Below are 25,712 nucleotides of genomic sequence, written 5' to 3'. Positions count from 1 at the left end.
ATACTGTATTTCAAGTGAGAATTTTAACAGTTAATTTTTGAAATTGTTTAAAATAATGTATTTTTTCCCTGTGAAACTGCAAAATTTGGGATAAACTTCATTAACTCTGCACAATATAGACAACTCTGAACAGGTGAAGCATTCCAAGTATTGGAAAACAAGGTGAAAGAAAAGCAGCAATGATTTCCAAGGTTAACAACACTTTTATTAATAACATTTAAGAACGACAGGTTCAGTAAGTTCAATTTATTGTGTCCACAGAAATCTGTTTTTTATACTCCAAAATACCCAACTTTTACAATTTCAAGTTTCAGTGCTTTGAGCTAAAAACCAAGAGCGTATAATAGTGAATTCCTCCAATATATCCAATTCATAGATTTGCAAGTCAGAAGGAATACCAGGATTAAGAAAGTTTGACCTCCTATATAACGTAGGTTTTGGGCTTCCCTGATTTAACTACTGTTTCAGTCCAGTAACCGGGGGATTCAAGAAAAACACCAAATGCTGCTGTTTCACAGAACACAACCAACAAAGTGAGCAAGCAGCCGTACTACTTCTTGAGTTTCTTTTGAGCAGCCTTCTTCTTGACCATCTGTAACCTTTTCATAGCATTGAGCTGAGATTCCTGAGAAGTTGGGCCTTTTAGGGAGGTTGACTGATTACCAGTATCTGCCGTGGTTTTGCTTGCACTGCCCCCGCTGTTACCTGCGGTCCCACTGTTGCCATTCCCACAGCTTGCCTGGCTGCTGGTGCTCGGCGTAGTACTGCTGGGACTGGGAAGACCTACTTTGCTGACATTGTCACTGCTTACTGAGCGGCTAAGAGTGGTTTTCCCCAGCGTCAGAGGTGGAGGTTTCAGCTGAACGGGGTTTGTGTTGTTGTTGGCAGAAGCTATTTTTGACCCTAGTCCTGTTTTGGAAGTTGCCAGCCCTGACAAACCCACAGGTTTCTGGTTATTTGAAGAAGCTGCAGGTTTCCCACTGGCACTCTGTGCTGTTGATCCCAGTTTGGCAGTTGATGGGTTGGCAGAGGAGGTTTTGGCTGCAAAAGCAGCCCATCCTGTAAGGCCACTGGTTGCCGAAGAGGAAACACTTGTACTGGCCGAGTTCCCCGAAATTGCTGCTGAGGACTAAAAATAGATAAAGCATTCTTATTATAGTAGCATCTATTTGTGTAACACATCACAGCAGGAATAGATTAAGCCTCTGTGTCAGTTCTTTTCCCAAGAACACCCAGTGGACAATATTTTATCACTGGTCACTACTGTTAAAAGTATTAACAAGAAAAGGAGAGGATGCCAGGTGCATACAACTTTTAATTTCCCAGCTACATAAAACTAATATTAACCTTTTCTTCCCTTTCTTCTATACAGTTAACAGGCTATCATATGGTATTGCAATTCCCCTCCAACTCTGAAAGATGGTTTAACTGAAGTAACTACAAAAAGCCTAAATTTGTGAAGTATAAAAAAAGGGAGGCAAGCCACCACCTTTTACTGTTTACTGTTGTTACCTGGTGTCACTTTTTAACAAGATGACAGATGCTCAGACAAAAATCAAACCCTGAGCAATTAGGTATTGCATTTATTATAGTCTTCTAGTCAAAGTAGAAGCACCTAAACTTTTTTCTTTCCTTCCCTTTCCCCCTCTTGGTTCCTGTACAACAGACACAATTAAAAAAAAAAAGTCACTGATTTCTTTCCTCTATTCTTCCCATTCCGGCAGACAAAAACCTCCCATAAACAAAGTTTCCTTTGCCTGCAAACTGCTACACATTAACTGCAGTTCCCACACCTCAGACCCCATCATCCCCAGTTTTCGGTTGGGGATAATACACACACGGAATTATCAAACCATAGTTATACCAAACAGTAAAGTCAAAGTGGAAATTCAAATCTTCTATTCAAGTAATACATCTTCCATAATATATCCAGTTTCTAAACAGCAAAGATGATGGCTAAAAATCAGGCATCTCTCTTACTACCCGTAACCACATAACTCTGCTGAGGTGAAAAAAGTTATTCATAAGTACAAGTGCTTGAGAAATAGCCATCATATTATTCACAATCGTTCACATCCAGGCAGAGCAATGGCAAGCATAACTTTGAGCACATGAATAATTACTTTGACTGAGTTACAGATGTGTTTTCCTAGGTAAGGGTCATGCTTTTGTTAGACTTTACTATTTACTATGCTTCTTCTGGTTTACCACCTTTGACCAACTTGTGCTTGGAAAAGCGGAAACATGAGGCAACGTATATGAGAAGAGGCAGCCTCCTAAATTAATCTCAGCTAGGGTTTCCCTATTTCCATGAGGAGAAGCCTTTTAACTACCAAAATATGCATATGTTACTTGACCACAGGGAGCAAATCATATCTTTTATACAATTATGTGGATTTCTACTTGTATAAAATATCATTAAAAAATCCCTAGAGTAAATTCTGTTCTCTCCTTTGTAACATAAAAACACAGTCAAGAGCTGGATGCTTTAGGGACTCAGCTGAATGAAGTTTTTTCTTCCCACTCTTTTAGTGTTAATGCAAAACTACTGTGCTATAGTACTACTCAGTACACATAGTATAGCAGACTATTTTTGTTCATGGTTCTTGTGAGAAAAGATCAGTCTAATTAAAAAATTATAATCTATGCAGCAAAATATGAACTCTTCCTCTGGAATGTTTAAGTTACATTACCTTGACTTCTGATCTCTTGAATGCTAGAAAAGTGGGTGGGGTCTCAGGTTTTAACTTAATTTCTGGCTTCTTGACCAATGGATCCTTCAGGGCTGGTGCAACTGAAAGCACTGCAGGAGCTGGTTTTTGAGGCGGCTTTTGCGTCTTCTGAGCCTGTATAAGTGGCAGAAAAAACCCCAAAATTAGTTATGGGTCCCATAACATCATAACATTGACTGCTTTGACTGTTAACAAAAAGCGCGACCATTACTGGATTGCAATCTACCCTTTACCATTTCAAGCTGAACAGAGCTTGAGAAATAAGGTAATATGGTATATGGAAGTGGTGCTGAGTATGGTACTGGGGACAGAGTCCAGCCAAAAGGCATACTGAATAGGACTTGCTATTTCAGCATGGAAAGAGTGGCAGTGTTGACACTTAGGGCAGGAAAGCGCTGGGCCTTCACAGAAATAAGGCAAAGACAGGTGAACTTGAGGAAGACAGGGCCATAATCCAGCAGTAATGACATGCAGGCTGCATGAGTCTGCTCAGTAGTGGCAGGTGAAATGGTAGAATTTATGCTGAAATAAATAAAAAAAGGAAAGGACACATTGAAGAGAAACATCGAACAGCTGCAATGGCTATCCTGTGCAATAGCTGACCTCAGGCAAACACTCCTCTGAGTTCAAGGCCTTGTGATCATCAGAATAATCATGTACTTCAGTCACTGAAGATAACTCTTAGGCCAGGATCTTACATTGCCTTCTTTTCTAGTGTCTTAGTAGAGCCATTACAATAGATAATAATTCGCTAAGTTATCATAGAACAGTTCAAAACAGAACATATTTTCTGCTGTATGAAAGGGTTTGATTTTAAGATGTCAGAACTAAAGTCATGTGAAGTAATGGTTAATGTTTCATGCACCCAAAGATGCTTTCTAACTCTGATGTTTGTTTTTCACAATGAGATGAGCAGGATTCCTGTGGGATCAGGAATAATTAGTCTGTTTAGTCAAGAAATTAACATGCAGATCAATCAAAATAAAGGGATTTTTTTCCTGGAATGTGCTACCCTCAGCTTATTGTTGAGCCCGAGAACACTCAGCACTTAAGATCTGGACAGAAGTTCATAGTCTCGTCTTACAGGAGAATAATCGTTCATGTCTAAAGCTAAGAAGAAAACTAAAACTGTAGGGCTATTTGGTAGACATGTACTAAAACTGATACCACCTGAAATAAAAAAAAAAGTTTTAAACTGCTGCTTACCAAGCAGAAAATAATCCTATTTCACTCTTCTTCACTCAACATCTGCCTTTTAAAAAGCATTGTTTCAACAGCACATTACAGAATACTCTGAAATGCTGCATTAAAAAAAACACAGCTGCAGCAAGGCAAGCACTGCTGAGAAAAGTGATCCTTCAACATGCTGCCAAAGATTTCTTCAATCTATAAATTAATCTATATATTAGAAATAGCCTGCTGTATTCAAATAGTGCTCATACAAGACAAAAAAACGGATTCCTACCATTCTTTTCATCTGCCTGGTACAGCAGGCACAATACCATACAAGTCGAGGATCATTCACTTCCTTCTCTGTCACCTGAGGTTTATGGCAGTCCTGGTGGTAGAGATTATGGCACTCCTGACACTCCACTAGCTGATTCCGAGAAATAACTGTCATTTGCCTGCAAATAGTTAAGAACAGATTATGGGAGAAAGGACTTAAAGGATTATCCAATTGTTGCAAATTTTGCAAGGTTTAAGATAAAAACTAAAAATATTTTTGCTTTCACATATATTTTCTACCTGTGCAAATGAAATGTATTCCTTTTCTTCCTGAACAAGTTCTTTCTAACAGATATTTTAGAATTTCTGTATTTTTTAAAGGTGTAGTCTCAAGAAGATCTAAAACTTCTATATTATTAAAAATATGTACATGACACTTTTGATTTCCCTGTTGGATTTTTATATCAGAAATTTAAGTCTCACCTGCTTTGCTTCACCTGGGGACCTTACTGTATACCAATTATGACTTCCTCATTATATTAGCATATGAAGGCCTAGTCTGCATTTGGGTAATTTTGCTGTACGCTGTAGAGCAATACAGTTCAAGAACAAATAACTTCTCAGTGACAAGCCTGTAAGAGTGCTTTCTGCTATAGGATTTAAAAGCATTGTCATCCAAGGTGTATACTACTTTAAGGATGTTTTATTAACCACTCTTTTGGTCCCTACTACACAAACAGACACTTGGAATTCAAGATAATACCAGAGTCATGGAAAGACGGAATAGAAAGGATTAACTGTGCAGTTCTGCCTTGAAGCAAACATGTAAGCTGGTGATGAGGACTTAATTTTGCGTGGGCCTCTGGTGAAAGTAATCACGCTGTATAAATGACAAATTAGTGATATACACATGACTGGGAGTATGTCTGTGAATTAGCCAAATACCATTTTCCTAATGATTTCTTCCTTCAGATGACAAATCAGGCTATTTAATTGCTAAGCTGCTTTTGCTTATATCCCCGAAGAGCAGGTACCCAGGTAACCATGGAAACTCTATTTGTAGATGGGTGGGGAAAGGTAATATCTTATTTCTTTATATAACAGGAAAATGAAGTCTGAAGGTATTGTCCATATGGATGCTACAACATTTTCTAAGAAATAGTTCTCTTTTAAATGGGCTATTTAAAAACAGAGAGAAACCTTTCTGAAATTCCAGAGCCCATTATTTTAGATGTAGGGTATTTCAAAAGCTGTTTTGTTTGTTTGTTATTCCTAAATAAACTGGGTCAGAACAAAACACTGATGTTTCAACCCCATGTCTCAAGGGAGGCGATTCATCCTATTCTAAAATTACAAAGAACAATCCCAGACTGATTTAAAAAAAAACAACGCATGAACTCTTCATGCCCAGAAACAAGTTAAACCTGACTTATTTTTAAATTACGTGATAACTCAGAAACAAACCTAATGATTTTTACCTTCAGAAAACAAACAAAAAAGCATTCATAAAAGTTACGGTTGTTCTTTCAAAACCAAGGGTTTTTAAAGATTTTTTTTTTTTTTTTTTTTTTTGAGAGAGAGACAGTTCACTACCATCCACAAACTGCATGTAGTATTTCTTCATATAACTGAGGAGCTTTGTTTTTCTATAATCTGAAGGTATTGGAGAAGATGAAGTTATTTTAATGCTCCCTCACTCCTTATGCCTAACTTGGTATAAAACAACAAGAAGAAAAACGCCATATGCATCAACATTCAATACTTCACTGTGAAAATACATTTGACAAATGCAAATCTTGAAGAAACATTTAATGTCTCTAGTTTTTACATACATAAAAAAGGAATAGTTAATGTTCAAATGCACTCTTTTGCATTTGTGAACCCACAGCTGGCTTCTTGTTAACTTATCTTCTTAAGCAATATAAATATAAACCCTTTGGCTGTGAACCCCACCTACTCTGCAATTAGACATGATGTTTTCATTCAATATTGATTGAATAATTGATTGAGTTAAAAGACGTCATTTTCTAAACACTATTCATACTTGAGTTATTTTACAGAGTATCCAGTGCTTTTATATTTCATATGTACTTGGAGGTTGTTATTTTGGCTCAAGATGGCCAACCCCAAAAAGGGTTCACATGTTGAAAGCTGAGCAGTAAATAGTGGAATACTGTTTAACCAATGTATTGGATTCAGAAAGTCTGAAGCATGAGTACTCTGAAAAAACATCCTGTCCAGCATGAGCTGGAGATCGAGAACTACATGACATCAGTTCCAGAAGGTTTCATGTAAAATGAAAACAAGCCCTGACTGCTGGGTGACTGTTGCCATCCCTTCTCTAATGGGCTGTTTCCTACCCTACTGTGCTTCTCCCTCTCTCTGGCATCAGCTTGATGAGAGTTATTTCAGTTCCCCAGCATAGACACGTCTTTTGCAAGAGCACCATGATTTTGTGACCACAATTAGCTAGAAGTAATGCCTTCAGCAGCCAGGTTAAACATCGATTGTGGAACAGGTAGTGGAATCACATACCTGGCCTATGCTTTTTCAAAGCAAAGTCTTGGTCACGCTAGGCACAGCAGTTGGCATTTTCTTTCTTTACTTTACTTTGCAGGCATTTCTCATTATGCCTTTGCCAGGGAAGGTGCAGAATTAATAACTCACAGCAGCTCAAGGCTGTCAAAACAAAACTTTTCTTTATCCCCTCCTGCCAAATCAGTTAATACCGTACTGGTTTTAGTAGCATTTTAACATACTGCTGAACAGGGCTTTGTCCCTTTAGCAGACAACACAAAATGGAATTTGCAGGAAGAAAGGTAACATTGAAATATTTATTTCATACTTCAAATGTTTGAACTGTTGTTCCTTTTTCAATGTCTATAATAAGAAATTACACATTTTAGCTAACACATGAGGATAACGTGACATGAAATCTCACCAGTCCACAATTGGGGAAATTTATCCTCCATGGACCAGAGATACCTCCTTATCTGCACAACAGGAACAACCATGGAAATGACTGAAGAACAAAATTATAAAGCACAGTTTCCCAACTGACTTAAGCTGAGCAAAAATACATACTGCTACCAAAAGGCCAGTCCCATCTTCCTCTTGTCCTGGCTCTACATTCCTGTATCCATACAAGTGCCAGCAAGAAGCATTTAGGCTCACTAAGCTGACTGAAACCTAAACCTACTGAAAAACACAAGTGAAGAGTTGATCCAGAAGCCAATTCAGCTGATCACAAGCCTGTCTGGGCAATACACCCCCAAAACAGGACAGTGAAGGAGGTGCAATTGGGAGAGCCAAACTGTTCCTTTCAGAAGCAGTGGGGACTTACAAGGATATAAGTCATCTGTGAAACCAAATCCCGATTCATGTGATTTGATCCCAGAGTGGATATTCAAAAGTGTATTTTACACTTCTGTTAACACTAAATGTATTGTTAGCAGAATGTCACTGAGATCCAATTTTGAGGCCTTGCTGGAAAATAAGAAGAACCTGACCACAAGATACATTTACACTGTTAACTGAAAAAACATGGTTATGCATAAACTAATGTCAAATGGTTGTGAAAAGAGGAGCAACACATACAGATCTCACAAAATGCCACTAACAGTGTTTTCAGAAGAGAAGTGATTTTTTTTTAAATGCTTATCATTAACCATTAATATTTTAACTTGTTTTCCAATAATTAAAAAAGTATTTGTCATGATAGGTTTTGCATCTTGTCTAGTTTTCCTATTTTTCACTTGATCTTTCTTGAAGAAAAGTTGGTTTTCTCGTTAAAGGTTCTATTTTCAAGAAGCCATTCTTACTCATGAAGGATGCTTAAATGCATTATTAATTTTGGATATGCGCTTAAGTGATTTCCAGAATAAAAACTACAGGAAGCATTAACTCAGTAGTACACAGAAAAAAACCAAAGGTAACTACACAATTGCAATGAAGCAATGTTGACTTACCTGCAAACAACACAGGCTAATCCCATTTCCATAGCAAAGTCATCAGCACTGGTTTCCTCAAAGCTAGATAAATCAGGCATGGATAAATCCTTGCTTGTCTGAACCGTAATAGGAGAGGAACGAGCCTCTTGCTTCTCTAGTCTGGGCTTCTTTGGTGTATCAGCTCCTTCAGTGCTATCTCCTTTTATCTATTACACACACACATTGTGAAAATGCAAAAAGCTAATGGATACTATTAAAATGAGAAAATGACTGGAACAATTAGGTCAGCAGTATAAGAAGGTGTACTTTACACAGTATACACACAACATATATTCCTTAGATACATAATTTCTTCAAAATATTTATGAACTATAAGGTCAAGTTCATTTTTTGTACTTCACCTCAAAATCCTTGAAAAAAGCTGTGGGAATCCCACATTTCAGCTTGCTACGTTTTAGTAACCTCTTATTACAAGGATATTTAACACACAGAATCATAAAATGTCTTGGATTGGAAGGGACCTTTTAAAGGTCATCTAGTCCAACCCCTCTGCAATGAGCAGGAAAAACATTCACAGAATAATTATAACAAGACTTTTGTTGGATTGCCTAAATGGCAACATGACTGGATAACGTAGCTCTCAGGCTATGCCCAGTTAGATGGGTTGACTCACACAGGTTGAAAAGGAGAGCTTTCATCTAAAACATCTTCAAGTTTATTAACCAAGTTATTTCATTAGAGAACAAAAATCACTTACTTTATCAGCAGATCTCTTTTCTGTTTCTTTTTTCACCTTTTCAGATGCAGTGGGCTTGCCATTGTTGTTGCCAGCAGGCAAACTAGAAGATGACTTAGGTTCTTGCTTACTGGAAATAGGTTTGGTAACAGATACTTTTGGTTGCTCTACTTCCTAAAGACAGAAACAAAAATTGAAGGCAAACCCTACACTTGAGTTACTTAACAGTTTGCAATTAATTAGATAACAGGTTAGGCAAACAACATGTCATACAGCTTTTTTTTTAACGTTTCTTAAATATTTTGATATCACATCAACAAATTAGTGCATTTAAGCTCTAGTCAATTATTAAAATCTCCCCTTATCACTCACCTTCCAGAGGAAAAAGTTCTCTTTTTCCAAAGACAGATCCTCTTTGGAACACTAATTAAAAAGGAAAACTTTTCTGCTTTTAAAATTCAAAGAGATAATGAACACAAATTTTCAGATAGTTCTGAGGACAAATTCAATATAAGATGAAAACAGAAGGTGACATCTGATGTCACTAGACATCAATACTTCATTCCCTAATTGAGAAAGATATTGACTTCCGCTTAATCTCCATCCATATTCACTTATCAGATTAATCAATTCAGATCTCAACAGAAATCAATGGTTCTTATTAATGATGCATTAATATCAGCAATGGATAATAAGCAAATGAGTCTGAGTGATTAATCACAGCAATGTGCATGAGCAAGGTATCCCTCCCAGCTTGGTAAGAAGGGAGTAATTCTCTGCTGTGTACTGGGACGGGTCCCGAGCTTCAGCTCCCCCCTCCTGCCCCCCCAGTTTGCTGGTTTCCTGTTGCATCCAGAGTCAGAAATGGATCTCATTATCTGCCCAACTGTGGTGATCCTATGTTTCTTACTCTGTTCTTGGATTTCTTGGTCAACCACAAATTAATCCTGCAGCCTGAGAATGTGGGGAAAGGAATTCTTGTACTTTTTTTCCATTTCTGAGCTTTGCAGTCCTGCTGATCCTAGAGACACACTGAAAAGAGGGGAACAAAAGATTCCTTCCTCTGGCCTGAGTTTCAATCTCACCTGAGGGCAGGTAACTACCAGCCGAGCTGTTATTAGAATTGGCTTCCCAAGCCTCTTTATACTATTACTCGGCTCCCTGCTTCCTCTTTAAACTACAAACCAATGCTTCTTTGAGCTCTGATATGGAGGGCTCCTGAGAGTTGAGACACCTGTGTTAGAGGGAACTGCAGTTTAGGTTTCAGGGACTTAACAATTTGAATAGAAAGGACATTACAAGTGTCACGTATATGGTAGCAGTAATAGTGCCTTTTAGTTATTTGGAACCACGTACACGTAGAAATGAAATATTACTAATGCATCAGCATATGGACCATCCTTAGAACATACCAGGCTGACTTCTAGGCACCCTAGGGGAGAACACTACCTCATTATCCATATGGCAGTACGTAGCAAGATGAGGATGTCCCTGCTTGGTTATTTCCATGCATTAATCTCAGATTCAAATATTCTCTCTGGCAGGTGTTTAGCTATTTTCAATAGATGAAAAATAATATTTGTCCATTGGATGGTGATGGTTTCAGCCTGTAAATCATTTCTGCTTTCAACCATTTGGTGTTTTTCATTCTTATGTGACTTCACCAATGCAATTTCAAGAAAAAGAGATCCAGCTTTATGAGTAAATAGCTTGTTTTGTTTCATTTTGTTTTGTCTGTGGCAAAAATAACGTGCATTTTCAAGACCTTTATCTCTCATTGTAACTAGAGAAATCCATAATTTTGGGTTTATCTTAGATGGTGTGTATGATAGCTTACTAACAAAAATGCCAAAACCAATATAAAAGTGAATAAAAAAAATAGTATTACAAGGTCATGACACTTCCAATAGTGTTGAATATATCTTTTACTGGTCTCAATACATCAACAAGGTAAAGAATTTTTTTTGTTTTTTTTCATTAACTTCAATTAATCAAATGGATTAGGTTGCATAGAAGAGAAATTATGAATATGAATATATTAATTACCTGTTCTTTCTCCTCAATTTCTGATTCTCTTTTAACTTTTCAGCTACAAAAGATGAACTAGGAATAGCTGAAGCTTTAAAAAAGCATACAAAAATGACCCACACTCTCCAATATCAATACCTTCTGAGACGGACGATAGCTTGAGTCAGTTCCTCTGGCCAATGACTCATCTAGAAGTGCTTTCAGCTTTTCAGCAGAGTCCTTACTCTTCGAATGTAAGAAGCTCAGGGCTTTCAAAAAAATGGGATCAAGCTCCAAGTTCACTGTAGCAGCCATAGTGGTGCCTTTGGAGGAAGAAAAACAAAAAAACCAAACCAAAAACCCAATGACAACTTTATTCATATGGAGCATGTGGCTAACTATCTCATAGAAGATTTTTTTAAAATGGAATTATATTAAATCACAGCAAGGATGATATGTAAATTAATTATCGTCATTAGAAGATGACTGATTATGAACTTCAGAGCTGTAGAACTTGAATTTGGCTTTACATCTGAAATCATGTCAAATTCGTTCTTTGGCATTTCTGATGTTCAGAAACTAAACTCATCATACTTAGATAAATGGATCAAATATTCCATATTCTTGATATTCCATACATACAAAATATTGAAAAGTATGCAAAATAAGTGTAAACTTCAAGAAAAGCAATTACTACCCTTCTCAACATTATTTGCACATACAGTGATTTCTATCTCATTGCTCATTTAAGAATAACAAAGAAAAATCTTACTTAAAAATTAACTTTTGAAACTTTGAAAAGAACAGCTCATTGCAACATAAAATATAAGAGCTATAAACCAGCTAGCATTAAGATTTTAAATATATATATAAAATTGTAAAAATATATTATCCATTTTTAAATTTAGCCAAAACAGAGAAAATTTATAACTCAGACTGTGAGTTATCCAAGTCCCCTTACAACAGCCTAGGTTTTCATGTCAAGTAATGACTATCCAGAGGTCTAAGATGCCACAGTGTCAATGTAAATGGAATAAAATGAGGAAGGGCAGAACAAATTCAATAAGATGTTTGCTTTATAGCAATACATTCCTGCACTCCAGAACATTCTCTGTTAATTTCTTTAACAAAAGCTCTAAGGAACTGCTTTTACATCAGAAATTGTCCCTACAAAGATAGGTATCTCTCTAACTTAATCAGTAATTAATTAATAATTTAAGAAATAACATGGGAAGGGAAGCTTCCTGCTCTTTTCCAAAATGGATGAGAAGTGGTACTGTTAATAATCTGTTCAAATCTTATTTGAAACACATCAGGACTTCTTTTTTTTTTTTTTTTTTTTAAATACAGCAATCTAGAAGACATTCTTGAAAAGGCTTTCATCAGTTCTGCTCAAAAGCACTGCCTGTACACCTTTTTCAGCTGCAGCTTCCAAGGTTTTGTCTGATGAATTCCTTTTGATATTCAAGGGAATGAACTTTTGCCTCTCTGGCCAAAACACCAGTGGTGGCAGCCTGCTCCCTCAACACTTGCCTAGAAGCCTCCAGGAACCTTTATCTCATGCTGAGCTTTCACGAGACACCAGAGAATCGGCTCGACTAAAATCATCAAGGGGTTTGACATTCAGTAGACTTCATAGGGATTTTATCAATTGACTCAGCAGAGAGTTAAGAATCCTCTTCAAGAGCCTCTTCTCTCTTCCTTAATCTTTGCTACTTGTCAAATCATTTTCTGGTGGCCACAGAACTTCTGCTAGTAAGTACTACACACCAGTTACTCAGCTTTTTCACTGATCAAACAGAGACTGTGGTGCAAGCCCCATCCAGCCAACTCAGCCTCTCTCTGGTATTTACTAAAAGTGAATTCAATGTGCGTGGCAAGTACATACTCTCTTCTTTTATGCATCTACCTCTGATAAATTTTCAGGCTGTTCCTGAGTTCTGTGGGTAGGCTATCTCTTCCACTTCTTCGTTCTGTGAATATGCCTTCCGAGTTTCGGTACTATATAATCTTAAATTAGGACTCTGCTAAACCCCCTGTTGAATGAAAACAGCAGAATTAAACCAACATTTTCAGAAATTTGGAATAATTTCCTGTTAAAAAAAATCCTTTAAGTCTTTTCTAAGGCTTCTTCTAGCAATAAATACTTGTGTGCATAACAAACATGTAGCCTCCACAGTCATTAGCAGCCAATTCAGAATGCCTGTATTATTTAGAGAACAAGTGTAAGCATACTAATTCCATTTTCATGTTTCTGAAGGTAACACTTCCCAGATTTATTTCTAGCTCTAGCTTTTTAAAGATATCTATTGTAAAGGAGCTGTTAAACACCAAATTTCAAAGGGCTCCTCTGTATTTATTTTTTTTTGTGTATGAAATTGCAGCAATTTTTTCTCTGTTCTCAAGGGTAAATTGTAATGTCATAGGCTACTTCAGTTACAACTAACATATCACAAGAAATTTATCATGAGAAGGGAGGGGACTGGGCTCATTAAAGAGTTCAAGTATGCTCAGTTTAGGCATACATTGTCTTAAAAATAGTATCATCTGAAAAAGGTAAATTGATAAATACGCTCTCCTTACTGGACTATAATAACACAACTGTCAAACAGGCTCAAACCAATACCTGGCCTGGTCCAGAAGGCAAATTATTGGTTTTGGTAATGGCCTTTTCCAGATGTTTACAGATCAGAACTTGCTTGATACTTATAAACCTAAAATCCAATTACATTCATTCATGTTTTCATTCATAAACTGCTTCTCTGGTGGTGAAGTCAGCATATCGGAACTTGCCTTGGAGCAAGAACAGTACAGAGTTTTAATGATGATGCCATAGGGTTATTCTGTGCGACAACACTCCTTGACTTTCATGTCGAAGTGGAATCTTTATACAGAAAATAATTCAAATGTTTACGAAGAAGAAGCAGGAAAAAAGTGAGTATGGCACTGGCTTTTATGTAGCAGTTTATAATGCAGCTGGGAGATTAGAGGCTGCATTATAAACCTTGAGCCCAGAGCAGAACTTGTTTTACACAAAGTAGTAACTGAAAGGAACACACAGACAACTCATGAGCAGGGACAGGAACTCAAGTGCAGCTTCTTGCAACTAAGCATTAACCCATTCGCCCAGTCCTGAAAACACCTCTCTCAACCCAGGTCTCTTTTTGACATTTCTTCACTGTTTTATAAGGATTGCTCAATGACTGGTAGACAAGACCAAATATAAAAGGTAACAAAACTCTCTGAAGTATGTGAGATAATATTAAAAATCCTACAATGGACAATCATGGAGTAATCTCCCAAAACGGACTACTCTCAAGTCATTTAAATCTCCGTGGGGGAAAAAAAAAAATAGTTAGTGGGTTGTTATTCTTTAAACGTCTAAGAATTTTTTGAGTCTCGCATTTCCTAGAGCATACTACGGTCTTCTGCCAAATACATATAAACTTAATTTAGCACTATCCAGAACGTGTAGTCTTCCAATTTAATAGACTTCTTAGATTTCCAGGGTGTAAGAGCCCCTTTCTTTCCATTTATTTGCCAGTTATTATTTTGCATGCCTACACATGTATTATCATATTCATCATCACTTTCAGTTAAATGGATATACTCACGTTACATTTTCAGATATGGTCATATTTTCATCCATCCATTTCTGAACTCCTATTTCTATTATTTTCTGAGACAGGTGTACAATTGAAGATATTTTTCCAAGGAAGTGCACACCTTCAAGTTACATTGCAATGCTATTATCAAACCCATTCTTTATAAAACTCTGCAATACTTTTATTTTTCACTGATACTGACGATTAAAAGGACTTTTACTCACATATCCTTTCCAGCTATCTTCAACATCTGTAGCAGTTAACTTAAAACCCAGTAACATGAATCAGTAGCACAAAATTCCTTCCCAATGCACTGCACTATGTTCATTAATAAACAAACTTATCACCATAATATCAATACACCTCTCTCCCCTTTTGTTGCTTCTGTTCTCCAAGATTTTCTCTCTTCCTGACTAATCTAATATGTGTGACAGTGGCAGATTTTGCTTATTTACCAATAATGCCTTTTCCAGATCACTTTCTGATTTAATGTCTTAATAAAGCAGATTAAAGAAAATCCCAAAAGTAGGAAAAAAAATGAACTTCTATTTTCAGCTTTTGTTTTAGTATCTTAATCAAGACTTGATTCATGACAACATTATTTCTCAGTTATCTCCCATGAGGGATATTTCAAAATTCACACACTTTAGTAGTCTGGACAACTGTATTAATCACAACAATTGCATTAATCAGCTCTCATTTATTTGACATCTTCTCCAAAGAATTTTAGAAGACTGGAGTAAAATCTTCTGCTATGGGGTTACTAGTACTGGTATCCTTCATTTTACATTCCATTCTACAGCATATTTTATACTGTACAATTAAATTAATATTTAAATCAATATGACAGTAATGTGTTTATCCATAACTTCTAAGATTACACTATTCCCCTACATTTGCTGTTTTCTACTCCTCACAAACAGTATACTATTTAAGCATCACAGAATCTTTCAGTTTGGAAGTGATCCCAAGTGATCCCCCTGTGCAGCCTCCTGCTCAAAGCAAACACTGAATTCAGACCAGCTTGCCCAGGAGTCTGTTCAGTTGGATACTGAAAACGTCCAAAGACAGGAATGTGACAAACCTTTGGGGCAGCCTGCCCCAATGCCTAACTATCCTCACTTCCTTTGAATCGAAACCTCCCCTGTTTCAACTTGTGCTGTCTCTCATTCCTCTGCTGTACACCTGAGTAGAAAGACTGGCTCTATTTTCAATAATCTCCTCTTAGGTATATAAAGGCTTCTATTAGGTCCCCCTGAGCCCACAGTAGGTGACATACAACACTCCGTTTATCTTCAGATCTAGTTATTTTGTCATAGAGGACAATCCAGTTGGTCAGGCATGATTTATCTTTGGTAGAACCCAAGCTGGCTATCCCCAGTCCCCACCTGCTCCCTATGCCTACAAATGGAAGGAGTGAATCTGTAGTTCTCTGGATTGTCCTTCTTGCCCTTTTTGAAGACGAATGTAAAGATTTGCCTTTCTCCAGTCTTCAGGGATCTCCCTCCAATCTCATGGCCTTTCAGAGATGACAGAGAATAGCTTCATGAAGACACTGTCAGCTCTAAGCACCCTTGAAGACAGTCCACCTAAGCCCATGGACTTGTCAGGTAAACAATCCCTGCTTCAATCCTCTTCCACAACCTGTAGTTCCTCCTCTCCTTGTACTCTGCCTTGTGGCAAAAGGCCTGGGAGACCTTATTGGTGAAGTCTGAGGCAAAGACGACATCGACCATCTCACCCTTACCTGTGTCTGCTGTCACTAAAACACTTGTCCAACTCAGCAGCAGCACCATATTTTTCCTTGTGAATCCTTTTCCTGATAAACAGCATCTTGTTACCATTGATATCTCTTGTTAGTTTCAAATCTAGCTTAGCTTTGGCTTTCCTAACACCATCCCCACATGCCTCAGCAATATTTCTACATTCCTCCTTTGCAGCCTGCATCTCCACCTCCTGTATATATCCTTTTTGCACTGGAGCTCTGCAATGAGTTCCCTGTTTAATACAGCCCTTTCCCTGTTACACCTGCCTTACCTTTCTACAAAATGTTTTTGTTTTCATTAATAGTTGTGTTGCCGCAAAAATCAGTTTTATAAAAACCCACTTATTCAAGTAAATGAGATAATGATACCTATGCAATTGAGATTTTCTAATCCTTGCTACCACTGAGCTTCAATATTCTGCAAAAACGGGCCTGAAGATGCTGTTTAAACAGATGTTACTGTTCATTGGTTTAAGTCACTAGTAAAGTGATTATATCTCCATTATCGCTTTCACCTTTCTCTAATTCAATGCCTACTGAGATTTATCAGGTTTACGAATTCCCTAGATATCACCTTCCCGGTGATTTCTTGGTGGAAGAACCAAATTTTAGTTAAAACTGAGTTTCTGAATTAGTTACACTAAAGCCATGACCTGATCCTTTGCCACATACTTACTACAAATTTCTCCCTGGTGTTTTCTTTAAGAATGAAGAAAAGGCCTCTCATCTGAAAGTCACTCTTTAAAATTAAAATGCTTAAGAGAATAAAATGCCACCATCTTTTAATCCAAAAATATCCTATACTATTGTTGAAACTTATATGCCCTGCATTACGCATACATCACCTCTCTGCTTGGCCTGTTTCTGCCCAGCTGCCGCCCCCACCCGCGGGCCAGCGCCACCTTCCTCACGGAGCCGCGCCCGGTGCCAGCCTCTGTCGCAATGGAGGAGCTGAACCTCCCCAGTTCTTCTCACACCGAAGTCAAACGCCCGAACCCGGCGCCTCCCGCCCGAGAGCGGGCTGGGCAGCTCCGTACGCCTCGGCACCCTGAGGTGGAAACCCCCCAGCCGGCGACGCTGCCCTGCGGCTCCCGCCCTGGCAGACCCCGACACAAGGCTCCGGGGACTCTCCCGCAGCCGTTACCGCCTTGGCCCGATTTCCTCAAGGCCGCGGCACCGGCGCGCCCGTGCGCCCAGGAGGGCCGGTCCCATGGGACGGCGGCAGGAGGGGCGCCAGCCCCCACAGGGCAGACGCGGCCACCTCCCCGCCACGCCGGCTCCGCCCTGGCCCTCCCCGCGCCACACAGAGACTCAACGCTCGCCCCGCCCCGAGACCGGGGATAGCGTCCGCCAGGCGTGAGCGTGGACTCCCTTCTTCCCGGGTCGAGGTGAAATCGTGTCTGCCGCCACGGAGCCGCTCACCGCGCTCTTACCGGTGAGGAGGAGGAGGCGTACAGGAGTAGCCACCGCCCGGAGCCGCGCTCGCCGCTGCGCCGGTCCCTCCGCGCAACCAGGGCTCGAAGACAGCGGTTCCGGATACGCGCTCTGTGCTGTGGGCGGGGAGAAATGAGCGGGCGGGGGCGGGGCCCAGCGAGGCGCGCGCGCAGGAAGGGGCGGAGTCGGGGAGGAAGCGGCCGAGCCGGGCAGGGTTGGGCCGGGCCGGGCCGGGCTGGGAGAGTGCTGCGGGCGGGGCGGGGTAAGCGGCGGTTGACCCCTGCTTCACGCGCGGGGGGACGGGACCGTTGCGGGAGGGGCGGGTCTTATTGGCTCGCGGCCGTTGCCAGACTGCGGCGGGGGGGAGAGGCCGGCTGCCTGAGGGAGAGCAGCCGGTGGGTGCGCAGTAGCTCGGGGGTAGCCCCGGGGGGGGGTCCTCCGCGGGTCAGGATGATGGATCTCGGCACTCTCTGCGCAGCCTTGGGGAGCCCCGGTTTTCCGCTTCCTCCCCGCCCGGGCTTCCGGACTGAGAACGGCCGCGTCTGACCCTTTTGCCGTTGTCTGTTTTGTGAAGGAGGTTTGGTTGGAGACTCCTTGTTGAGGTGTTTGTCACTGAAGTACAGTAGTAGTTGATGGTGGGAAGGACACTTGTAGCCTTCGTGTCGTTCATCTGACACTTGGTGACTTATGGCTAAGCTTTTTGAAAGGAAAAAAAAAATAAAGTAGAAGTTTCAGTGTTGACTACCAGGTTCGATTTTTCTGGGCTGATAGACTGCTGAGAGGAGTTTGGAGTGGAGGTTTTCTGTACTAGGTGTGCAAAGGAATTTAACTCAGGGGTATAATTTTCTGCAATAATTAATTTTTACTATACTGTCTTTCTAAGTTTGACTTGTTCATAGCCTGTGTCTGACTTTCTGAACCATCAGCAGTTTTTGCCTCATTGATATACCTGTCTAAAATTCTGCTTTGAAGCTGTTCCTGAAAAGCTTATGTGCTTCTCTGTGGATTCGCTTGAGGATGCAGTGGTGGCCCAAAACTCCTACAGCAAATTGGTGATCTGGATAGAAATATAACTTCAACCTCCAGAGTTATCTGCCTTAAATAGGTTAAATATTTGCTGGAGGAACACTATTTTAAAATGATTTATTGTGTTGAACAATACTCAAATGTTAATGTGTGTATTAAAAATTCCATTTTACCATGTAATAATCAACAAGTAAATGAGGTCTTTTTCAGGAACTAAAAAGAAGAGGATGTACTTATGTACTTACTTATTTTTAATTTTTTAATTTTTTGTTTTCCTGGGAAACATTTGTTTTTAACCCAACAATTTTCTTTATTACATTGTTAACACAGTAGCTCAGTGAAACTATGCAGCTGTTGTTTAATGCATGTTGAAAGGAAAGAGAAAATGGTAACAAATCCTACAATTAGTGAAAAGCGTACTTGCTTAATGTTTATTTTTTTTAATATCCAAGGTAATTTTTATACCAAAGGTAGACTATTATTTATCTTTAAGTTATGTTGCAAGTCCTGTGAAGTTTGTTACTTCTCCCTTTTCCTCTTTCAGCAGTGGCTACTGTAAATAAGGCCAGTACAGAATAAAAAAACATCTCTTCCCACAGAATTTACAGTCTGATTAGAGAAAGAAAAGTGCCAGAAAAGATATTGTGAATAGTGCAATGTCTTGTAGGTTTTGTTAGTTCTGTGTTCCGTGTTTTGTTTTATTGTATATGTCTGTGGCTGCTTTTTGTCCTAGTAAGCTGCCAAGGGATCCATAAATTTCTCACGTTTAATAGAAGGGTAGTAGTTATGTAAAAATACTTAAGTGAGAACGGGCAACAGGTAGGCTATTAAGTCTTTCAAAGGAAAGGCTGTGCATAAATCCACAAGAAAGATGTATTCTGCAGAGTCAAAATAGTATGGAAAACCAACTGTCTTAGAAACAAAAAATACAGGAAACAAGGCTTTATAGATGTCTGTGCTTAGAGACAAGATGTTAGGAGAAATTCTCTGAAGTAAAAGACGGGAGAGGGCTGGGATATGGCAGTGTAAGAGTGTACAGTTCAATTGATGATGCAAGACGACCTTATCTTCTCACAGGAAACAATTTTAGGAAACACAGGTAAAGTAACTTATAGACAGAACTCCTGGACACGTTTATCCTGGTTTCTCTTCTGTGAGAGATTTGGGAATAAGGTAAGCCTGATTGTAGTTTTACATTTTATTCATAGACCGGACTTAAAAAAAACCCACAAACAAACAACAAAACCCTTAAGGAAAATGTCTGGTTTTTAGGCTTGCTCGAGGACAGGCTTCCTGTGTGACATTGATTTAAAAGTTCTCTTTGTGCTTCAGCTTTTTCAAATGTATAATGGGAATACAGAAAAATTCCACCTTGCATGGCTTTTGGGAGGAAAGTCTGAGACGTTCAGTTACTGTTGTGATGAGAGGACATAGAACTTTTTACAATAACTAGCAATATAAACAAATCCAAACTGAATGCTTTGCTATTCTATTGAAACAAATATGTAATGAATTGCAGTCATTACAGAAGCTCATTTTGTTAAAAATACTTTTTAAAGTTTTTGTGAGAATTAAAGTATTAGAGTAATTCTGTTTATGTTGAAAAGTTTAATGCGAAAAACAGAATGGGGTTTTCCACTGCTAGCTCTCTTGAACTTGTAGTCTGAAAAAGTCTATCATCCTGGTCTGAAAGATACATGGCTTTAAACATCCCTAAAGCTAATATTTTCTGTTCTTTTCCAGTTTGCTTAAAAATTGCTAGCTTCTCTCTAAACAAGTGGAATAGCAAAATTTAAATTCAGTGAAAAATACTAGTTAACAACATGGCAACATCATTTTTTGTATATGGTTGCAGTAAAGGAAGAATATTCAGTGCTTCCAGTTGTGAAGAAATGTCTTGGTGATCTAGTCAGACAAGAGACAGTAGAGATCTGTGGCATGCAGACAGAGTTGAATTGCTGGTGTGAATTAGGACAAACTTCAACGCTTGGGCTTTCTGACAGTGGTAGCGAATGCAGTTCTTGTAGTTTAGCCACATATATGGCAAAGCTTGTGTGAAGGACAAGTCTTATTTCTGGCATTAGCTAATGCACATTTTATCGATCTCTAAAATCTCTGTCACAATATTTTAATAATGCTGCTCTCATCTTAGTATTTCTAGAAACAAATGTTGAATGGAGAAAGAGGAAAATCTATTTGAATGGTTGCGCTGTAATTCAAGATACGGCCCCTTTGAATGTAGCAGGTGATTTTATGTTGGTCACTGTCTGATGCTGAAAGACAATTTCTACATAAGCTTTTGAGGCAGTCACTGAATGATCTTTTTTATGGCAAAGAGGTTTTTGATGTCTAGGGGAGTAAGAGCAAGAGAAACCTGCTGGATTAGTCTAAATCTTCTAATTTCAAATATGAATAAAAAAACCTCTTAAGTTACCAAGTTACACATGTTATTTGGCAGTTGAACAGTTGGTATGAAAGTTATGTATGAGTTCAGAAATTACACTGTGCCTGTCAGTGTTATATGAAAAATAAAGATGGAGAACTTTTAGCAGTGCTTTCTAAAGTTGGTAGAGAGACACACCTGTGTTTAGAAGTCAGAAAATGGGAAAAGGTGATTTACAGAAGACTTTCTTTTTTTTTCTTCTTCTTGGTGTAGTAGGAAGTTCTAAAAAGGTTAAAATTTCTTCTGTGTTTACCCCGTGCATTGAGAGGTCTATAGTTGCAATGAAACTGAATCCCTAAGAGATACTTACTTTATTCAGAATGTCATTTGGCTCTTCAACTTACTATGACAAAAATTAACTTAATTGGTATTTTTTGGTCTTCTGCAATCCCTTATGTGGAATACAGGTGGATTAAAAAAGCAAAAACCCCTTAAACTTTTGACTGTGTTAAAGGAAAACAGAAAAGTCCTTTGCTCCCTGACAATCTTGTAGATGTTAAGAATTAACTTAGAAACAACTTGTAGGAAATCTAGTTGCAAAAAGTAACTTCCGAGTGTAGACAGTGGCCTTCATTGCTTTAGAGTTCTGAAAAACATTGTCTTCTATTGCTCAGCTCTTAAGGGTGTTCGCTTGGTAGCTGATCTTAATGTGAGCACTGTTAATTACCTAACTTGATCATCAGCAGAAATATCAGCTAATAAGCTTATCTGTTCTTATTTGAGGATGGTACCTTCATCTTAAGAATTTGTATTTTCAATTGAGTGAAATAAAGTGAAGAATTAAGTGTGAGTATTGGCAGGAGAGGGAGGAGCCAACCTTAGCAAATTGACGTTTGAATCTTAACCTTCGTTAAGTCAATAGTTAGAGTTTTAAAAATACTTAGTTTGATATTTGAGCCTGAATTATCATGAATTTAAAGATACATAATGTAACATGTTTGTTTATGCTTCCTTGGACATTAGATGCAAGTTCTTTGGCAACTGTAAAGGAGACGTGTCCCTGGACCACTGCTCTGGGCAGAGCAGAGGAGGAAACAGCTGGAGGATGCAAACAGGAACTTTAAGTGCAACATTTCTTTTGTTTACCTGCTGAGTGAAGCTCATCTTTTCATCCTTTGAAGGTTAGCTGTGGAAACAGAAAGGTATTATTGTCCTAAATGGACCGTAATTAAAAGTATTTGTTCCGTTCCACACAATAAGTTTAATAATTCAGATCTAAATTGACCATATCAGTAGCAGAACAGGGAGTACCGTTCTGGGAAACCAATTTCAGTGTTGTTGCACTGCAAATTTGAGAAGATAAAGGGACTTCGGTAGGAAAAAAAGTAGTAGTATACTACATGAGAAGCCTTTGGGACTGTATTTGAAAATAATGGGACAGTATATGGCTTCAGGTCAGGTACTATGAGTGCTTGCAGGATCAGGACCTTTAGTAGAGATCGATCTGATTGCCTGTATGAACCGAAATGATGAAATGACAGATTGGTTTGTCAGGATCTGGAAATCATTTATATATGCAAGTACCCATTCTCAGATTTAAGACCTGATCTTGTGAAATGTGCAATGTTCTTAACTCTCCCTGGCAACCAAAGAAATGAGACATTTGTATTTTTTGTGATGAGAGCTGGAGTTACCTCCTGCTCTGGAGTTTGTTCTGCTGTTAAGTGTAAGATATTAGTTGCTTGCACTTTTTTCAGAAATTAGCAATTTACAGTTCGTTTTTATTTGGTTCAGAATTACTACCTGGGATGATTAATTGTTGCTATCTTGATACCGTCACTATTTATGTGATTCTTTAAAAAGGAAATTTTCGTAATATTGACCTTAATTTTCATCTTTGTATTTCCCTTTCTCCCATGTAGGGAGAGTCTAATTAACCAAAACAGCTGCCTTAGCTTAACCCTTCTCCTCACCTTCATAGGAGAATCCCCTTCTAAAATTTTTTGAGTACTTTGTAAAAAAATAAAATCTGAGTAGCTAATGAATGTTTTATGAGTGAGTGGTATTTAACATTTTTTTACTTTTTATAACTTCAGCGTGTGCACAAAACCTAGGTAAAGGAGAATATGTCTTTTGGAAAACTTAGTAAAAACAACTGCCTATCCAACCAGATGAAAATGTAGAAATGGCTTTTTTTATATATCACAAAATTCAACAGCAGATGTTGCAACTTCTCTAAGAGCCCTGAGATTCTTGTCAATGAGCAATGAAAGCTCTGTTTTTATTTTGGGGTCAATATAACTACCTGTGTTTGAGCAGCTAAACCTCAAATTGTAGTGAGCATTATGCTTACCTCTGTAGACGTGTTCACTGGTTCTTTGTGCTTCATGGAGATGAATTGTACAATTCTGTGGAGAGTTACTGGAGAACTTTTTTTTCATGCGTAGTTAATTACAGGTAGGTACTGGATGACTGCTAGCCACTGAGTACAGTAACTTGTGTTGTGCTGGGCAGTCTTAAGTGAGAACCCCTCTCATAGGCTATCCAAGCTTATTTTAAGCACTACCTGTATGAGGTGGCTTTACCTGAGGAAGGAGAATACAAGAAAGAGCCAAATCAGAATCTGAACCGACTCTGTCGTTGTAGGACTAGAGGGTACTAAGCCAATTCAATGTGTGGTACCAAGACTAGTTGACGCTATCTAGGTCCGAGCCACTGTCAAAACAAGTAATTTCCTGGGCTTCCTGCCACCTGCAGTTGACATTTCTACCATGTCCTTTACATGGGCACTTTTGCTGCTGCGTGCTGAATGACATTAGCTTACTGCTCTGGCTGAGGGGGAAGAAAAGTCTTGGCGTTTCCTTTCTCCCCTCCCCAAAATAATTTTTTCTCAATAATATCTGCAAAATGTTCTGATTTTACAGTGTGAGTACAGTGCTGCTGTGTAAGTACATCTTGAATGTCATTGTTTCTGTGTTCTTTCTGTCTTTGTAGAAGGTTAGGTTCATAAAAATAGTTCAGTCTCTCTGGTATAGTTCACCATGTTGCAGCTGAGTTAGTGGTAAATTACTCTGTATAGTTACAAAAAATTACTTCGAGTTTCGAAGAAGTTAGTAACCATCCTCAAGCTGTCTGGCCCAGCTGTCTCCCAGATGTTCTCTCTTCTAGGCATTGAGAACAGACCTTTCCTGAGTGTATCTTTGCTTCAGTGCAAAATCCAGAGCCTTACCTAAAATGACTGAGGGAAGTGACTTTAAGTTAAGATACTATGGACTAAATAAGGTGGGCCGCATGCATTTTCCCATTTTCTGACCCTGTCAAGAGAATGGAGTGGGTAGCTCTGGACAGCATCTGCTTATCCTGCTTCAGCAAGATCCTAGTATTGGTTTATCTGGTTTGTGTGACTTCTATATGTGATAGTTGTATACCTGAAGATAAGAATAGTTGAATTTGACCAGACAAATTTCAAGTCAAATTTCAAACTTCAAGGAGACAGGTAGATTAATAGGATAGTGTCAGCTGTGGCATTTACTGGGTTGAATACAGAGCAGACCAATAACCAACAAGTCATTATTTCCAGTTACTGTCTCTGGGACTGACTGATGGCTGCTATCTATTACTCATTGCTACTGGGTAGAAGTAATTTTCTTCAACAGATTGGAGGGGAATTCACATTGACGGTGTTCACTCTTTCATCTACCAGTTTTCATACCAGGACATTTTTGAAATTTTAATCAGTAGCCTGATTAAGTAGTACCTCTATTTGGACATCTTTCAAGAATTTATTTTTTATTTTTAGTCTAATAATATATTATCCTCTCTGGCGAATCAGTGCTTCAGAGCTGCTGCTCTGGATGAAAATGGACAAGGGCCGGTGTACCTGTGTGCTGAAAAGGTTAATATTTTACTTGTGCAGTCCTGAGTGATAGATTTGGAATAATTTGTAAGAACAGGTGATTAACAGATGGAAACTATAGAATGATATACTTTGGAAATAGAAACCTCTTCAGAATTTACCAAAATATTTAGCAGTTCTATACAGCATGGTAACGACCAAAAAAGCTGATTATCTCCTATAAGGTCAACTAGAAGAAAAAATTCAGTGGCGAAATGATTTATAAGGTGAACATGTATTTCTGAATGGCTAGAGTGGCCAGGAAGAGGTGGGGCTGTATGCTCTACAGGTTCCCATGGAAAATAAAAACAACTCAAATGTGTCTGAGGGTACTGTTGAATATTGAAAGAAGTACTAAAGTTAAGGATATGAGTTTAGATGCTAGTAACTATAGATTTAGCAGGTAAGACTAACTCTTCTTGATAATCTCCTCAATAGTACCTTCACTATATAATTTCTTCCACAGGGCTGTACTTATGGTATTGAATCTGTCTCAACTTACATGCTGTCAAGATTTATGCAAATAAAATAGCTTTTAGGAAAGTAGGTATTTAATTATGTATTTTACAATTTTTTTGTGTGGCAGGTGTATTAAATTAAAGAAAAGCAACAGGACTATTATATTGAGCCACTGTCGTTCTGAGACAAAGCCGTATAATGGTTTAAAAATACTTCGCTGTAACAATCATTATTATGATCTTTACTTAATGTCAGGTGGACTTGATTTTATTGG

The 25,712-nt window shown here is 38.6% G+C and overlaps 2 protein-coding genes across 10 annotated transcripts in view; one reads left to right on the top strand and one right to left on the bottom strand.

Moving 5' to 3' along the window:
* Positions 1–183: 183 nt before the first annotated feature.
* On the bottom strand, positions 184–17,807 carry INTS12 (integrator complex subunit 12). Of its 5 annotated transcripts, none has more exons than XM_075751507.1 (8): positions 14,486–17,600; positions 12,781–12,907; positions 11,031–11,194; positions 8,886–9,038; positions 8,147–8,334; positions 4,198–4,357; positions 2,694–2,846; positions 184–1,129 (listed from the first exon to the last, which is right to left on the bottom strand). In XM_075751507.1, the coding sequence occupies exons 3-8, from the start codon at positions 11,184–11,186 to the stop codon at positions 551–553; spliced, it is 1,389 nt and encodes a 462-aa protein (XP_075607622.1). In that variant the 5' UTR covers positions 11,187–11,194; positions 12,781–12,907; positions 14,486–17,600; the 3' UTR covers positions 184–550. The 5 variants fall into 5 exon arrangements, with proteins under 5 accessions (XP_075607622.1, XP_075607621.1, XP_075607624.1 ...); XM_075751506.1 differs by lacking the exon at positions 12,781–12,907 and having other exon boundaries at positions 16,224–16,295; positions 17,386–17,600; XM_075751509.1 differs by lacking the exons at positions 12,781–12,907; positions 14,486–17,600 and adding an exon at positions 17,675–17,807.
* GSTCD (glutathione S-transferase C-terminal domain containing) overlaps positions 17,565–25,712 on the top strand; it is a 72,970-nt gene continuing 64,822 nt past the window's right edge. The window contains exon 1 of one of the 5 annotated variants that reach the window (XM_075751504.1): positions 17,565–17,676. The gene's annotated coding sequence lies outside the window, so the exon portion shown is untranslated. Of the gene's footprint in view, positions 17,677–17,852; positions 17,895–18,046; positions 18,071–25,712 lie in introns of those variants that run through there. The other 4 variants (XM_075751500.1, XM_075751502.1, XM_075751499.1 and 1 more) reach the window with 4 other exon arrangements.

Source organism: Balearica regulorum, chromosome 4 (genome assembly GCF_011004875.1).
Source record: "Balearica regulorum gibbericeps isolate bBalReg1 chromosome 4, bBalReg1.pri, whole genome shotgun sequence".
NCBI lineage: Eukaryota > Metazoa > Chordata > Aves > Gruiformes > Gruidae > Balearica > Balearica regulorum.
Note: the sequence above shows the minus strand (reverse complement) of the source record. Positions and strands in the feature narration are given on the sequence as shown.

What these genes read in the sequence shown, in the direction of transcription:
- INTS12 (XM_075751505.1), bottom strand. Translation starts at nt 16,320, where the DNA reads ATGGTAACAAGATGCTGTTTATCAGGAAAAGGATTCACAAGGAAAAAT. An exon ending in TTTAGTGACAGCAGACACAG is followed by an intron (nt 11,195 to 16,223) that starts GTAAGGGTGAGA and finishes CTTCCTCCAAAG; the next exon opens with GCACCACTATGGCTGCTACA. An exon ending in TTAGCCTGTGTTGTTTGCAG is followed by an intron (nt 4,358 to 8,146) that starts GTAAGTCAACAT and finishes AACTATTTGCAG; the next exon opens with GCAAATGACAGTTATTTCTC.